This window comes from Quercus suber, unplaced genomic scaffold (assembly GCF_002906115.3).
Source record: "Quercus suber isolate HL8 unplaced genomic scaffold, Cork oak 2.0 scaffold_168, whole genome shotgun sequence".
NCBI lineage: Eukaryota > Viridiplantae > Streptophyta > Magnoliopsida > Fagales > Fagaceae > Quercus > Quercus suber.
The window spans coordinates 747,382-765,629 of NW_027069628.1; the positions used below are offsets into that span (position 1 = coordinate 747,382).

Here is an 18,248-nt window from a genome sequence, read left to right on the forward strand (position 1 = left end):
TTGTAGGTTTTGGGAATATTACAATAGAGGCCAAATTGTTGAGGGAGCATTATTGCATGTAGTACAAGCACAAGTACACTTGTCAAAAAAGCACCAAATGCATGTGGTCCTATTTTGTCAAGACTCTATCTTGTCCTTCTCTAATGGGAAGGCAACACCTTATCCGTTAGGAAAGTGACATGTGCCAATTTCCAACATTATTAAACAATGATAAAGGACTCAATGAAAAAGGGAACAAACACAAGAGACACTTTTTGACACTATGGTGGAAGCTCTTTTCTCACTTCTTCTTTCTCTTTTTCTCCATTGTAACACAATACCTCAATTGTAACCATTTTCAAAAAATAGTGGAATATTTGACTAGCTTGTGTCCGTGGTTTTCTTCCTCTCCCAATATAGAGGGTTTTCATGTTAAAATAAACCTATGTATATTTCTCTCACAACTGTACTCTCATGTTCTTCATTTTCTTACAAACACAAAGATACAATTTTTGACAAAAAAAAAAGATCTCTAAATATACTGTTAAGGTTTTAGAAATCTTTACAAGATAATCGCCAAAATCTAAAACTTGCACGTACAATGTGCTATGGCACTCTTTTATTTCTTGGAAGGTAACAAACAATGTCAGAGTCACAAGTTAGTGTAAGTTTATAAAACAAATTCATCCAATAGTCTACTAGTAGCTACAATTTGTTGCAGTGCAACAGCTAAGAGTGCACACCTCAAAGACTAGCTAGAGCCAATATTTGCTGTCAAAGACTTTGCCATCTCAGTGATTTGCTATGTTAAAACTGGGTGTACTAGTGTTACTTGGTCGAAAATAATCATCCATAGCCGTCTCACCTTTAAAATTTTTGAAGGAATTGTTTAGGGGGACGCAATATTATAAGCTAAAATCTTCTCTATTCTAAATAGTAAAACCTTAAAATATAGTTTTACAATTTTTCTATTTAGAGTTTTTTTTTTTTAACAACAAAAAAAGTGAAAAAGTGAATTTGAAAGAATGAGTAAAAGAATATTTAGGAAAGAATAAAGATAATATTTAAATAGAATAGAAAAAGGATAAAAACTTAGAAAGTCTCTAACTTGGTCTATAGACACAAAATTCACACCTAACTAACGTGATAGATTGTTAAGAAAAATTCTAAGATCACAGAAAATAATACAATTTATGCCACAATTGTCCACGTGGCAGAATGTAAATGATAGAGAAAAAGTGATAAGTTTATGTGAAAGTAACAGGAAGTTAATCACCATCTATCACATAAGATAGTTGTAGTAAAAGTTATGCAATTTATGTAGTACTAAAACTCCTCAATTATTAATGGTAAATAAAGAAGTTAAGTTAATGGAGTGTTCAAATAAAAACCAGTACAAACTTATCTACTAAATACTTAAAAAAAAAAAAAAGTTTTGATATATTCACGCGAGAAAATGGTTACACTGCTGGAGATGCTTAAAAGAAATTTTTCCTTTACTCTTCTCTATACCCTTTATGTATAGGAAACTGTCTTGTGCCTTGAACAATGGTAGGCCATTAAATAAGATGGTTGACTGAAACTTTTATGCTTAAGAAAAGCATACAGCTCCGTGCTTATTGTCAATTGCTTCTTTTTTTTCCTTTTTCATTTTTTTTTTTTAAGATGAAACTTCTTAAGTAAAATCTTCATAATTCTTCAGGCTTGTTCAATGACAATAAACATCAAATTGACCAAATTCTTATAATTCTTATAAACTCATGATATGAGAACCTCATATAATAGGCTTTTATTTATTTATTTCTCATTTAAGTTTTTAGAATTCTTAAAAAAAAAAAAAAAAAAAAAACTTTTTTTTCCTGGTGTGTAGTTCAAAAAGAGGAACCAATTTTTTTCTTTGGTTCTCTTTTTTATGGACCTAATAAGGGCATTCATTCCAATAAATATTTACGTCGACAACTTGACATTCATAAAAAATAATTTAAAAAAAGGGCATTTTAGTTAAAGTAAGTGACAACATTGGAGAGCGCAAACAAGAAGCCAATAGCTTCCAGAATCAGCGCCTAGACACGGTTCCCATGCTGCCTTAGCATTGTTAACTCCGCTCGTGAGAGAGAGAGAGTAGTTGCATGGCTCTTTTTACATGACAAGCAACCAAAGAACTCTATTCTAATCTAATATATATAAAGCTCTCTTTGTAGAAAATAGAGAGAGAGAGAGACCCATCTCCTTCTTTCTCTTTCGTTCTTGCTTAATTTCCCTTTTGTTCTGTTCTGATCTCGTTCAAGGCAATGGGTGGATCTTATCATAAGGGGAATAGCAACAGTAATGGTGGTGGGCATAGTCATAGAGATTATAGTCATAAAGGGAAGCCATACGGGTTGATGTTGCTGCTGGCATTTGGGGCTGCATTGCTTGGGGTCATGGTCCTTCATAAACTCAGAGAGAGGCGCATCTTCAACCTTCTTGTTCATGAGAAAGACCAAGAACTCATTTCTTTTCAGCTCCTCTTGCAGGTCAATCCCTCTCTCTCTCTCTCTCTCTCTCATGCAATTTGCTTTTCACTTGTAATTTTCCTTGCACGCCACGTATGAAGCACCGTGCATTCTTTTATTTATTTACTCATTTCTTTAAATAGAAAACATTAAAAGCCATTTTAAAATGGTAAACGACAAAATATTGGTAGGAGAACTGAATTTTTGGTTTTTCAATTAAATTCAAATTAAACCATAAATTTGGATTATGAATGCAGTATAAACGGGATTATTTTGTTTCAAGGAAATTCAATTCGCAACCGGAATTTAATTCAAAAATTTTACTATTTTTTAAAAAATACTAAGTATTTTTTAAAAAAACTTACAGGATGTATATTCAAAATAGTCTAACTCTTGAACATGATGGATGTAGACGAAGTCATGGTTCATTGCCCTCCAAATTTTTTTAAAAAAAAATATTATTATATATATGGGTATTAATTTTAACAATTTTGTTTTAGAAAATTACACTTTTGCTCCCTTAAAAATATCATTGATTCTTTTAAGAGTATTATTATATTGTTATAATCACAAATTTTTCTATAACATTTTTACAAACAGTTAAGATGCAAATTTTTATTGGTTCGCATTTGGGCTCACCGCTTACATTATCAACAATTTGTAAAAAAGTTTGTAATTTAAACATTTTTCACATTTTAAAGACCATTAAAAAATATTTATAAGTCTAAAATCTAAAAAAGATATATACAAGCCCAAAAAAATTAGTACAACAACCAAAATTATCAATAGTAAAACTAAAAAAAAAAAAAAAGTCTAATCAACCAATTTTACTTAAAACAAACAATCTGACCCTTTAAAAAATTTTAAACAACTAGCAGCTAAATGACTAAGTAGCAACAAAATTGAGAGTCGAAGTCACTGCGCACAACCAACAGCAAAGCCACCCCCCTAACTCTAAGTTTTGGCTCCGTCCCTACTCTTGGATACACAGACTTTAAACTTCTTTTAACTCACACTCATTTTTCATCATGGGATTAACCCACTATTGTTACCAATTGGTGGGGCCCTTCTATAGTTTTTTTTTTGGGATAAAGCCCTTCTATGGTTATCTTCTATAGTTCTATGGTGTTTTAATATTAATTGATCCAAACAGCTTAAGGAAACACGATATTTTTATTTAAAAAAATTATTAAAAGTCAGAAATATATTATTGCTAAAAAAGATTACATTACGATTTCAAAAATTGCAGACTGCCTAAAAAGACAGGCAATTCCACCGTCCAATAACATTTGTTTTTACTGAATACAAATTGAAAACAATTGAGAGAAGCCATAGTATTGTCACTTTGTAATGAGCAACTAAAACACCACTAGCGAAAACCTGGAAAAATTGAAAGCACTGCCTCAACTAAATAACCATAACTTGGTAAAGAATATAAAGCTGAAGTTGTAGGAGATTGATAAAAATGGTCTGAGACACACATGTTTCAAATATAACCTCAAATACTCCTAATTCCAGTGAAAATTGGACCATAGTAAAGGTAGCCATGACTATGAGACTAGAAGCCACAAATATGTGTGGTTCAATTAGCTCATTGAAATCCTTAGCACAAAGCATTTGGATATTGTTGTCTGATTCATATTTTCTCAAAGCATATTTCTAGCTAGCAATTCTGAATTCTCATTTCAATGAGACCACAAATTGAATGAGGGTTCCCAAGCCTTCAGTAGCTCCAACACAAAATGTTCTCATTCAGGTTGTGGAGGCTGCAAAGCAGCCACAACCATGTGGATCACAACTGTAGAATAAACTTGGGCACACTTACAGCATTTCAGATCACACTAGAATTAGGTAGCCAAGTATTCCTTTCTTGAATGTATTTTGATGCTGGAATTAACAAATAGTGCAACTAAAATGTATGTTGTAATTTGGCACAGGATTTCAGCCCAGTTTAAAGTATATTCAACTATATTGATATAATACGAGCAAATCACAATTTTTTACTTTTATTACAAAATTAAAGGGTCTTGTTTAATCATGCAGAAAATTGTAGATCTAAAAGCACGCAATAGCCAATAGTTATGTTATGTTTGCTCTATAAAAGAAGATGTAAAGAGCCTAAATACACATCATGATCATGCTTAATTAGTCAATCTAGAAGTTTATCTTTATTAATCATATATTGGCCTTTTGCCTGCACATCATTTTCCTGTTTTTACCACACTTTTACTCGTAAGGTATTAGTTCAAAAATTGTGATGATTTTTTTAGCACATTCCCATTTTGGTGTGCATGCACACACCATAAAATTGAAAAAACTAACCATTAAATTATTTGTTAGCATTGAAGAAATAAAATGTTGAATATTTAGCTGTTCTCAACACTACTACAATTTCTTCAATCATACAGAGGGAAAAAGACTACTCCAAAGAAATGAAAAGGAAGAATGAAGAGATGAAAGCAAAGATATACTCCCTTAGAAACCAAAAGATGGAGCTTGACAGAAGGATTCTAGAGAAGCAGTCTACTATTGATTCACTAAAAGATGAAAAGAGAACCATGGAGTCTGCACTCGAGGAGAAGCAGAATGAGTTCAAAATGTTAAGAGAGAAAGAGATTGATCCAGGAAAAGAAAATCCTCAATTGATAACTCTAACGGAAAGCTTGAAGCAGAAGGAGGCCGAAATCGAGGATTTGAAACACCGCCTTGAGTACCCAGTTAAGGTTTGGTCAGTAAGTACTGATGACCCATCAAGCCCACCTGTGAATTTAACTGTGAATGGAAGTGTGGCAGGACAAGATCAAAGTGAGGTCATTATGAGTAATAAAGAGGGTGAGCAGCTACAAGAATCCAGTATTTACATGCACGATGAAAATTCAACAAGTGAAGATGGAAATAAACTTAAATCGAACAATTTTAGGGAGGCTGGGAGTATAGTAAGAGTTGAAGAAGGAACTGAAAATAAAGCAGAAGATTCTACAAGGAGGGAGATGATGAGAGAACAGATGCAAAAACTAGAAAATTCGCAAGATGAAGGTCTTAAAAATGGAAGCTATGTTATTGAGAAGCCTAGTGAAGAGGTTCAAGGAAATAAAAATGAAGACTCTCACAATGGGGGTGAATTTGGCATTGGCAAAAGAGGTGATGAGATGAAAGTTATGGGAAAACTTGAAAATTCTCAAGAACATGACCGTCAGGAACTTGATGAGATTCATAAGGATGAGAGAAAATTAGAAGAACCGGAGAATTCTAGCATTGGTAGAATTTCTAGAATGAGAGGGAAACATGGCCATGCTAGTAAAACAAAGGGAAAGAAATGGAGAATGCTTGTCAAGAATAGGTGGTTGGAGAACAATGGGAATTCGATAAATGATAAAGCAGTGAGAATGAAAAGTAGAAATTTTTTTATAGGGGATCAAGATGGATTGAAGGGAAGAACTACTGAGAACAAGGATAAGATGGAAAGAGACGGAGGAGAGATGGGTGTTAAGGACCCAATGGAAGTAAGAAAAGCTGCTGATTCTTCAGATGGAAAAGATCTGAATAGCAATCTTGTTTATACTGATACAAATCATCAAGTGGTAAATGGACAAGAAACGTTGGAAAATCCCCATAACTTTCCAAAAGAAGTACCGCTTCTGAAAAATGGAACTGCCAATGGTGATGTGAGCTACATTATATTGGATGATAGAAAGCAGAAACTAGACAAAGTGAGAGAGACATCAGAAGAGCATGAAGCCAGTGGCATTCAACAAGACACAAGCAGCGGAAATATCGATGAAGTAGAAAAAGATACAGAACAAACAAGCATCGACGAGACAACTGAAGTGCCAGAAGATTTGGAGGATGGCAATGTACAAGGATCAGAAAAAGGAGAAGATGGTTTGGAAGATGTAGAAGAAGAAGAAGAAGAAGAATACAAAGAAGACACAGATGAGTCTTGAGTTTTAGCTGATAAACAAGTTTCAAGTCTTGTGCTTGTTATAGAACTGTTAAAAGTTTCAGCGTATATGTCTGTTAGAGCAATTTAAGTTATGTTTGCTTAAAATGATTGTAACTAAATGGACCAAGAAGGTGACTTCCAAACAGATGTTATCAAGAAATATAATCCCTAGAAATAATTAAATTAATAGCCCCTTAGAGACATGCGGACATGAATTGCACCTAAAATTTAAATTTGCCAGAGTTCGAAGAAATCTTGGGATTTGATCTGAATATATAATGAACTTGAAGAACTAGTGGAACTAGTCTAGGAGAATTGAGCGCCGGAATGAAATGATTTGATTGGGCGTGAGTAAATCAGTTTATGTGCCACAAATTTAACTAAAAAAAATGGCACACATGCCTCAAGAGAGACCGAAATACTTTTTAAGTTTACTGTTATACAAGCTTGTTTATTACTACTATAGGAAAAGTGAATGGATGCTCTAAAGGAATTGGTTCAAGAAAAACTAAAATACTTAAAGTTTACTGATATACAAATTTATTACCACTATAATCTATGGAAAAAGTAAATGAATGCCCTAAGAAAATTGGTTAGGTAACATTTTTTTAAATTTTTTATGGGAAAAGAAAAACAATTTATTTTTTGACAATTTTGTATATTTCCTATGAAAGTGGTATCAAAACTTTTCTAAATAGCCCATTAACAGATGTCCAAGAGCATCCACCCTACTACTATTAGAAATTAGAAATAAACCTGGCCTCAGTTTAGGTTTTTTTTTTAAAGTTTTTTATTTAAGTAAAGTACTAAGGCAGCATTTTGGTTCAATAAATTTGGAAAAATTGGATAATCATGAAGATGTATTGGATAATCATGAAGATGTTTTTACAGAGAATCCTTCACCTTCTCAATTTTTATTTATTTATTCTGTGGGTGAAATTTTTATACTAGTGAAAGGTGAAACTGGAGAAGGTGAAGGATTCTCCATAATAAAACTATCTAATTTCCAAACAATTGTTAGCAAGAACCGCCAAATGCCAATAATGTTGCATTGGTATCGATCATTGACTAATGACTATTAGTCATGTACACAAAAAACCTCAACAAAGTAGCAAAACTGTTGCAAGAAATGCCAAGGATATTGAATCTACTCAGGGCTGGCTGTAGGCATAGACAAGTGAGGCAACTAGAAAGAAAAGGCACTCTACTCTCTCTTTATCAACCTTTTCTCCTCTTTTATCATGGAGTATTCCAGGAATCAACCTCTTTCCTCTTGATTTTCAAATAACAGAAAATTGCTAACGCCATGGTTGCAATACAACCCCCCCCCCCCCACTCTTTCCTCTTGATTTTCAAATAACAGAAAATTGCTAACGCCATGGTTGCAATACAACCCCCCCCCCCCCCAAAAAAAAAAGGATCACGGTGTATACAGTATGCAGTATGCTATATCCAAATTCTTCCCAAGGTCCAAAATGTTGATACTTGTGATCCTTCTTTGGCCCAAAAAAAAAAAAAAAAAAGAGAGAAAACAGTAATTGACTAATTGCAAAGTATATATAGCCAATCAATGTAAATGATGTATAACAGAATATGGAACATGATCTTTGTTTTTATTAATTTTAATATTTCATTGTAGTTTTTGGCAATTTTTTTAGGTTTAAGGTTATTATTTTTTTGATTTTAGGAGCATTTAATATTTTTCTAGTTAAATTATGATCTTATTATGGTAGAATATCAATTAAGTTCTCTTTTAACATTTTTATTTATTTATTGTCAATCAAGTTTTCTAGAGCCTTTAAATTGGCCTCCAAACCTGTAAACAAATATTGATGTGTAAATTGGATTTTATTGATTAGATTCTTGATTTGGAAGAAAATTTAATTATTGGAAGATATGTAATAAAAAAAGAAGTAAGACTTGTATCAAATAAATTGGATGATGATGCAGCTCAATGGTGGGATAACATAGAAATTGATAAAAGCGTCGAGGTAAGCATAAAATTCGTTCTTGGCATAGAATAAAAGATATTCGTTGAGTTTTGGTTTCCTCATGATTCGTTATGACATATTGCATTATACAATTGTTAAATACAATTATTGATTACATTACACTATACAACCACAAACTCAAGATTTTAACCCAAGGAATTATTTTAATTGTACTCTCGTCCATGCATCGAAAGAATAAATATAGGGATAATTACAATTTGCCCACCTGTGGTTTGACCCGATTTCTATGTGCCTACCCGTGGTTCAAATTTTGACACTTTGCCCACCTGTGCTTCTGACCGTTAGTCCTCCGTAACCCACCTCTCCACTCTCCGTTACTCTAACACGTTTTCTTTCAAAATCAAAACACAAAACAGATCAAAAAGTTAGGGGTTTGGATTGCTTAAGATCAAAATCATTTAGATTCTTATGCTTTAAGCTCTGTTTTGATTGATCAAGGCAAACGAAAACTTCAACAACAAAAACTTCAGACCCACGAAGCAAAAGTTTGTCTGCCACGCTCTCTACCGTCACCCACGACTCCACCACCCTCGTCTGACCCATCTCCACCGTCAGATCTGACCCCCCACCACCACCACCATCACCCCCCTCCACGTTATCAACCTCAACCCCAACTTTCTCAGCCGTAGGATCAACCGGATCTTTCATTTCAGCTTTCTCAGGCAACAATTGCAGCGTCTTCAAAACCCCATCTTTGCTTTCTTCCTCAGAAACCATTTTCTTATACCCATTCATACTGTTCTTCCGAACCCTAACGTACTTTCTCTTCGTCCTTCCTTTCGAAACAACAGAATTCTTCTTCTCTGTCAGCATATAACTCGAACCTGAACCGTCTGTCACTGGTTTCGGTGCGATCGGCCGGAATCTTAGCATTTCTCGGCTCACCATCATCATCTTATCTCGCTTCCCAGTACTCCCTAGCCCCAGGCTTGCCCCGTGCCACCCTTCTCCACCGTCCATCACTCTCTCTCTCTCTCTCTGTGCTGTGTATCTTTGTGTCTCTGTGTGTGTGTCCAAACTCAACAACGGCAGGTCAAGTGGTGGGTCTCCTCCAAAATCAAACTTGACTCGATCCGACTGTGAAAACCCATCTCCATCCAAATCACTGCCCAGATTGGTGGAGATCTCTTGATCTTCGACCAGGTGGAGATTTCGTGATCTCCGACAAGTTTTCCTGCATCTCTCTTCATCGCCGTTGCTCCCAGTTTCAACTGAAACCAATCTGCCACTGTGGACAACTGACTCAACTCGATTCATTTCTTCTCTTTGGTTGACCGCGGGTCACGTTTTCTACCATCTAATTTTTCTGGGTTTGAGAAGTCTGGATTTGAAATTGGGGTTTCTAATATATGTCTGGGTTTGAATCCATTTGTTCTTAAGTTCCTGGGATTGTATACATGCTTGATTTGAATTCATTTGTTCTTAAGTTCTTGGGTTTGAATTCATTTGTTCTTAAGTTCCTGGGATCAAATGTTGTGCTATATTTTGGGGTTGTATTTTGATAGATTTATGTTTGATGGTATTACTTGATTTGATTTGTATTATTTTTCTGGAAGCATGTTCTTCATGTTTGTGTGTGTTCTTCATGTTTGTGAACGGTGAGGGACTAATACCATATTTTAATCTTTGTTTTTTTTGTTTTTCTTGTTTTGGGAGGAGAGAGATATAAAATGGGCGTAAAAAGACTTGTTTACCCTTTTTTTTAACAGAGGTGGGTTACGGAGCATAAACGGCAATAACCTCAGGTGGGTAAAGTGTCAAACTTTGAACCACAGGTAGGCACATAGAAATCGGGTCAAACCACAGGTGGGTAAATTGTAATTATCCCATAAATATATTTAAGGATTGACAAGACAAAGCCAATTTTTAAAGAAAACATTGAAGAGATTGAAGAAGATCAAGTTTTGTCATCGCAAGTTGAACAATCTTGTGCAAAATATTATCTTGAAGTCAGTGAGAAAAAGATGGATGAGGATGTGGTTCAAATGTGTTGGTATGCGAAATCAAGAGTGTTAGTGGATGGGTCATAAGTCCAATAAAGGAAAGAGTTCAACACAGGAAGATCGTTACATGAGCTATACTTGTTGGAGAAAGAGAAAGTATTGGTCTTGCATGTTTGAGCGGCACTGGATGAAACAAATAGTGAAAACAAAAAGGTCGAGAACAAGAAAGCTATCAAAGCTCTAGTCATGGTGGTTAGTGTTCAAACCAGAGCTAAGAGAGAAAAAAGAACTATGAATACTGCCTAAAATTTGTATGTTTGTGACTTGTGAAAGAGCATCTTGTAAATCAAAATAAGCGTATTGAACAAGAAAATATATATGGAAGATGAGAGATAAGAAATTTAGGGTTAGGATTAGAATTGGACAACCTATTGTGGTGTGAATATATAGGGTCCGTTTAGTAAGAGATTTCTAATAACGTTGTTATTTTATAGAAATACATGTGGATGAAAAAGTATGTGACGTGTAATGTTGTTTAAATACTGAAAATTGTTGTTTAAAGTATAATAACAAACACCTCCATAGTGTCGGAAATCTATTTGTAACTCACATATTGGCCAAAAATAAAATTTAAAAATAAAAATAAAAATATGAAGTCCAAAGTCGATCACAATCACAAATCACTTCTAATCCTCCAACCCTAATTGGAGTGGCAATGTCAGCCCAACAAAAGAGTAATATGTTTGGGCCTTGAAGGTTAAAGCAATAGCTAGAGTAATATTATTTCAGCATTGGGCTACTCTTGAGTTGAATTTCTAGTTCTGATTTTGTTTTTTTTTTTTTTTTTTTGGTTGCGTAACAAGACGAGGGCCCAATACATTGTTAGAACTTAAAGTTTTGACGAGGATTTAGTCTTGTAAGTTAAAAAACCAAAAAACAAGTCATTGGTTTCTCCTTTTAATAAATTCTATTAATTTTCTTGTGTAAGTAGCTAACAGGACAAGGTCCCTTGTTGGCCCAGTTGGGAGAGATCCCACATGCAAGCACAAGGTCCCTTGTTCGAGTCGTGTGGGTACCGTGTGGGAGGAGGGTTCCTAACTTGCATTGTGCCTCTCCTGCTGGCTTTCTTGGAGTGCTAGGGTGAGGTCTGTGGTGCTCCGGTCACAGTACCTGGGGGGTTAGTCACAAATAGTCGCCCCCGCCCCCCTTTTTAGTTCCAAAAAAAAAAAAAAAAAAAAAAAACGGAGCTAACAGGACAATGAAGTGACATTTTTTTAATGATGTGGCTAAAGATGTTCAACTGGAACCGAAGAAACCGATCAAAGCTAAGCCAATTGTACCATTCCTAGGTGCTATCAACAATGATTGGTTTAGTGGTCGGAGATTTTGAAGGAAATAATAGGTTAGTTGGTACAATATATCATTTAAAAAACCCATGTACAAACAAGCATCAAGCTCTCTTTCTGTATTCGCCAATACAAATCTCCCTCTCAACCCTTTCTCCTTTTCTTTACTTAAACTCTAACGCTGCCTTAGCTCAAGAAATTGCTCGCACTCTCTAACCATTAGGGGTGACAATTTTTATTCATATCCATAAACCCGCCCATTACCCACTTTATTTGCATAAGTCTTAACCCAACCCATTTGAATATTTGGGTTAAATGAGTAAAGACCCATTTGGTTATTTAATTAGATGGGTTTAAATAGATAAATCTACCAATAACCACTGACCTATCTAAAATTTAAATTTAAATAAACCCACAAAAACCCACTAAACCTTTCTAAAATCTAAAACTTAAATAAAGAATATAACCTTCTTAAACCCAAAACATTCGGCCCTCAATCAAATTAAAAAAAAAAATTCCTACATTTTCTCATCATCCAAACAGACTCGTAACAAACACAAAACCAAAAATAGCACACGATCACATTCTTGGCAACCAAACATACACAATAGAACACCAGCCTATCTTCTTTCAATATCCTATCCATTTGCGCATAATCTGAAACCACAATACTCTGTTCGATATCGTCTTCGGCCACGAAATCTGGAACTAAATGACGGCAATTTTCATGTTCTCCATACGAGTGAGTCCACCGAAAATGTGACTCACGTTCTTGTCGAAAACAAGGCCTTTCATAAGCTTGGGCTTCCGTCTCAGGTGATCACTAACGACATGAACGACGAGCTCGACGACACGCTGAAGCTATCCCTGGCTTAATCGAGCTCCGAAGCCTTAGTGTTCAAAGCAAAAGCATTAGGCTTTGTGAAGTCAAGAGTAAGCTCTGTGGATGAGAAATGTAGCTCGCCGGAGTAGTGATGGAGATCTGGGACACGACGGTCGGAGCAACAACCAGCGCCGAAGGAGTAGGAGCTAGGTTGGAGCAACAACCTTGTGACATGGCTTCTTGTATAGATCATCCATCTTCGTAAAGCCTAGAAGATCCACCGCCATTCATAGGCTTAGCAAGGTTTTGATTTTGTTTTTTGCACTTATTTTTTTGCTTTTGAAATGAATGTGTTTTTTTTTAGTGGAATCAGAAACGGAAAATAATAGCAATGATACTATTTGTTTTTTTTAGTTTATATTATATGGTGGAATCACTATCTTCCTTTGTTTGATGGACTTTCTCTTGTCCTATTAGACTTCTTTTTCTCACAGTGTTTCACTGCTCACTAATTAAATGGGTTAAATGGGTGGATTACTAATTAAATGGGTTGGACGGGTAATAGATAATTAATTTTATATAAACGGGTCATAAATTGGTTGCTGGTAGAAGTGTTTTTATGTGGGTGGAAATGGGTGTTTTTTTTTTTTTTTTTTTGGAAGTTTGAGGATAAGGAGCGTTAATATATAACTTAAAAAGCATGTATTAACCATGGTTAGTGCTTCATCAATGAAATCTTTTCAAAATTTGGAATATTATGTTATTGTTATTAGTGGAAGGAATAATGCATCGATTTCCTCTAAAGTTCTAGAGATAGAAGTGTCTTTTTTCTCATATTTTCTTGTGAAGTGTCATTCCCCCAAATCTCAAGAAATATTTTTATAATTAACCCATAAATTTATCATATTTCTCGAAATCATAAATACAGAGCGTGATTTTAGTGTTGAATTTAGACTTAAATTTTAGTAATGCAAGCGAGAATATAAGTCAAGATTTATTTTACTAAAAAAAAAAAAAAGATTCACGATTTATTTGAACCCTTTTGTGAAAAATTCCACTTTAAATCCTATACTTTAGTCTTTAAGAGTGGTAAAAAATTAAATCTTGAACTTCAAAAATAAGAAATTAAACCTTAAACTTGGTAAAAGTGTAGCTCAACTAGTACCTTTAAGAGCAATCACACCACTGCTTCTAAACTACCCACATCAATGGGTGTATAAATGTGCATATTTACACATTTGCTATAGTAAACATGTAAATATACACGATTATTGTAGCTGTGTATACTTTATTTTAGTTTATTCTTTTTTTTCTCTCTCTCTTACCACAACTCTTGTCAAATTCTCTCTCTTCACCCACATCAATGGGTGTATAAATATGCATATTTACATATTTGCTATAGTAAACATGTAAATATACATGATTATTGTAGCTGTGTATACTTTATTTTAGTTTATTCTTTTTTTTTTCTCTCTCTTACCACAACTCTTGTCAAATTCTCTCTCTTCAACCCAACATTCACAGCTCTTGATAGAAGAAGAAGAAGAAGAAGAGGACCAACCACTAACCCAGCAACACCCAACCACCACCACCACTACTACAACCCAATGCAACCTAGTACCACCCACCACCCACCAAAAACCAAAATCAACCCAAACCCATTCCAAACCCAACTCAAACCTACTAGAAAACCTATCCTAAAACAAACTCAAAATCAACCTAAACTAAAATCAAAATCAAATAAAATACCAAATTCAATGGAAAAATCGTCAAATCTGCCACCATTGTTATTGCTGCCGATATCACTTTGCCTTTGTGTGTGAGTTTTTGAGTTTGGGAGGAAAGGTGGCAAAGAGTTATGGAGGAGGGAGGAAAGACGAGGAGTCAAGAGAAAGATAGTGCGTTGAGAAGAAAGATAAGAATGAAAGAGTCTATTAGTTAATAATAATAATAATAATTGTGGGGACTCAACTTGGATTGGACCCAGAGTATGAGTGGGTTTTCAGCCCAACAAGCTCAAACAATAAATTTGTAGAGAGTGGATCGAAGGTTTAGGCGCTGGCCGGCGTTCACGAAGCATGAACTCTTTTCTTTTATAAAAAAAAAAAAAAATACTTAGAACCATTTACAACTGGGGGATGCTCCTCGGCCATAGGCCGAGGAGGCCTTTTTTCTCCCCCTCCCCTTACTTTACTCGCTCCTCTTTATATAGTCTTCATTGTCCTATCTCGTTCTTCCATCTGTTGATCATCCATTCGCCTTTCTTCTAACTGTCCGTCATATCAGAGGCCTTATCAACACTCAAGTGGTTCACACTGATCAACGCCGCCATGCTAAGGGGTTGCATCCCCATTAATACGGCCAGAGGGGTTAGGTGAATGCATTAAGTATGGAGGTGACAGCTTGCTCTGGGCTTGTCCCTTCCCAAAATTATCCTTAGTATGCCGAGGACGAAGAGGTTCTCAGCATGGATCCAAAAAAGAGTCTCTCCCTAATTTAGCCTTGGATGGTCATCCTTCCTCGGTGCGGGCCTTGGGCCTACTACACGATGGGCTGAGGCTATCAGGCCCACGGGCCCCACAATAGCCCCTCAATATTCTGCTGCACGTTCCTTCGGACGGGGAGGAGGGTTTTGATATCTACGGGCCCTTTAGACGAATTGCCCAACTTTGGTTCGCGTTAATGCTGGCGACTTTTCGATTGCCCGATGTACGTTTTGGCGTTGCAAGACTCAGCGTACGCCCACATTAAATTTTGGCGGCTCCACATTTCCCACTTTCAACGGTGTGATGGTAATTGTTCGATGGGGATCTCCTGCTTTTACGGGCAGGCGGTTACATTTGGGGAACCTAAGGGGGAGTATAAGTACTTGTTTTGAACCGCCTAGTTTCCTCATTTTCGCGCTTATGACCATTGATGCGTATAATTTGAATCTGGTTCAACTTACACACTGCTCGAAGAGGATCTTCATATTTCTGTAAGTCTTTTTCTCCCGGTAACACCAAATTTTCTTTGATTCTACTCCTTCTTTTCTTCTTCTGGAACCTTTAGTCGTTCTTGGGGATGGGCAAGTTTAAGAAGTTGGTTGAGTCCAACGAGATGATGAACAAATTCATTGTGGACTATGGGATACCCAATAATGTGAGTTTGAGGTACTGTAAAGAAGGGGAGTGGTACATCAAGAGGAGAGAGGGTGAAGTCGTGATCCCGATAGTCGCTTTCGTAGAGGGAGGGATGAGAATCCCTATGAGGCCAGTGACTATCGGCTACCTTAGGCATTTTCATCTGGCTCATACCCAGTGCGCCGTGAATGTGTTTAGGATATTAAGGTGTATAGATATCTTGAATGAGAAAATGGGGCTGAGACTGACTCACTACGATGTAAACTGGTGTTATAACCTTCATCACCTGAGGGATAAGACGTACTATATGAAGACGAGGGACGACAGGGTCCGACTTATCCAGTGTCTTCCTGATTCTAATAAGGGGTTGACTCAAGATTTCCTCATAATGTCGAGGGAATGGCACAACGGTTTTCACTGCCCAACAGTAGAAGGGGAGCCAGGTAGGGTATCCGAAGTAGGAAACGATCTAGGTTTCGGTATTTTTATTTTTTATAGCTGTATATCTGCTTTGATTGATTAACCACAGGAGTTTCGCTTTTCTTTTCGCAGATCCGCACGCCTTCGCACGTCATTTCCACCTAGTCAACAAAGCGGATTTGGAAACCATTCTTAGGGCAGAACTTTTCCTGAACGAAACTGATAACCAGGTTAGAGCTGCCCACAAAATCCTCGGATGCGACCCAGCCCAGAAATCATTCCAGGTCCCGAAGCACGTAATTAGAGCTCGTGACCCTCGGCTTACGCAGATTACCGTGGTGGAGGACGGTTTTACATTTTTCGAGGGATCTCATATACCTGAAGGCATTCCGCTAGCAGGTCCCTCCTCATCCCACCAAGTAACGGTGGCCGAGGAAGGACAATCTAAGAAGGCAGGGGAGGTGGTTGAACTAAGCTCTTCTGAGGACAAATATAGTGTGTTCAACCTAGCTGATCAGTCCGAGGATCCCTCTGGTGATCTAGGAGACCCTTATCTGTCCGAAGCCGATCTCCGGTCCCTAAGAGTTGGTACTCAGGCTGAGATGGGTTTAAAAAGACAGCCCCAAACCAATCTTCTTGACCTACTTGAAGGCAGCTCCAAGAAGGGTGCACCGGAAGAGTCGCAGCCTAAGCCCTCAACACATCTGCCCCATATTTTAACTGTGTAAACCAGGTCATCCTCTGTCTCTACAGTATCAGACCCTCAGACCGAGTCTTATGACCCAAAAAGGAAGAGACCTTCCAAGGGTAAGGAGCCAATAGATGGGAGCAAATCCCATTCCCCGCCCGAGGAGGGTGGATTTCGCAAGCCTCTGAAGCAGCTGAAGCTCGGTGGTCAACGGAAAGGTAGGAAGATCGTCCAGCAGTCTGAGGCCCAAGCCTGGCTGCCTGCTGCCATGCTCCATGATCAACCCCTGATGGATGACGCATTGATACGGGAATCTCAAGGAGTTGAGGGGGCTCTCGTAGCCGATGCCCTGGAGAAGTCTCTTCTCCTTCCCACTGACATGGCCGAGCTAAAAAATATGAGTGGGCCAGAGGTTGTCCTTAACCTTAAGAAATATCTGGGCATGGTGGGTCCCTTGGTACCTATTTACTTTATTTGAACTTTGTTGCTTAGTACCTTCCCTTCTCTTTACGGAGTTACTTGTTTTTATTGGCAGGCTATCCAGGCTCTTTTCAGGTTAGACGAGGAGGTCGATGGCCAGAGCAGCGCCTTAGCACAAGAGCGTGACAAGTTCTTGAAAGCTGCCAGTACCCTCAAGAAATCTGAGGCCGACCTAACAAAGGCGACCGAGAATCTAGAGAAGATGACAAAGGCCAGGGACACTGCTGCCTCTGACTTAGCCGCAGCTAAGAAGCAAGCTGAGGATCAAACCAATCGCTTGCAAGACGTTGAGGGCCACCTACAGGCTGCCAAAGAGGACATTGCCGACCTGAAGAAAAAGTTGGCCGAGGCAATCCATGAGAAAGGTATTACTGAGTATGCCAGGGACGAGGCTGTGAGAGCCAAAGACGAGGCGATGTTTGCAAGAATAGACGCTGAGCGCTCTGTAGAGCAGGCGGAGGAGGAGGCTTTCGCAGATGGGGTGGCTAAGACTGAAGCCACCCTTCGGGCTCAAGTTCCTGCAGTGTGCAGGCATTTTTGTTCTAAGACCTGGCATGAAGCCTTCAACCAAGCAGGGGTTGATGCCTCATCTGACCTTAGGAGGGAGGACAGGGTATATTACCCCATTGCAATTCGCGAGACTGTCCCTGCTACACCCGAGGAGGGGTCCGCATTACCAGTGAGTGAGAGCCACAACAAGACCGCCGAGGATACATCTTCAGCCGACAAACCCCCCGAGGAGGTTGAACCCCAGAAAGCATTGGGGGGAGTCAGAACTGGGGGTCAGGAAATGCCCCAAGACATGGCGAGACCTTCTGCAGACTCCCCGGCCATACCTGCGGACCCTCCGAGACAAGGCCCCTAGGCATTGGCTAAAGCCCTTTGATCTGCTTATCGAGTTAATTTGCCTACTGAGTTAGGGAGACTGGCGTATGACATAGGATAGTTCTGTTTACTTCCTGTTTTATTTCGTTTTGTTTCTTACCTCGATGGCATT

At 37.6% G+C, this 18,248-nt stretch overlaps 1 protein-coding gene across 1 annotated transcript; it reads left to right on the forward strand.

Annotated features, from left to right (window-relative positions):
• Positions 1 to 2,015: 2,015 nt before the first annotated feature.
• Positions 2,016 to 6,616, forward strand: LOC112014924 (uncharacterized). The gene is made up of 2 exons (XM_024047305.2): positions 2,016 to 2,495; positions 4,883 to 6,616. The coding sequence occupies exons 1-2, from the start codon at positions 2,271 to 2,273 to the stop codon at positions 6,416 to 6,418; spliced, it is 1,761 nt and encodes a 586-aa protein (XP_023903073.1). The 5' UTR covers positions 2,016 to 2,270; the 3' UTR covers positions 6,419 to 6,616.
• The last annotated feature ends 11,632 nt before the right edge of the window (positions 6,617 to 18,248 follow it).

Excerpts from the sequence above, each read along its gene's own strand:
- LOC112014924 (XM_024047305.2), top strand. The coding sequence starts at position 2,271 with ATGGGTGGATCTTATCATAAGGGGAATAGCAACAGTAATGGTGGTGGG. Across the intron at positions 2,496-4,882 it reads CTTTTCAGCTCCTCTTGCAG|AGGGAAAAAGACTACTCCAA; the intron begins GTCAATCCCTCT and ends TCAATCATACAG.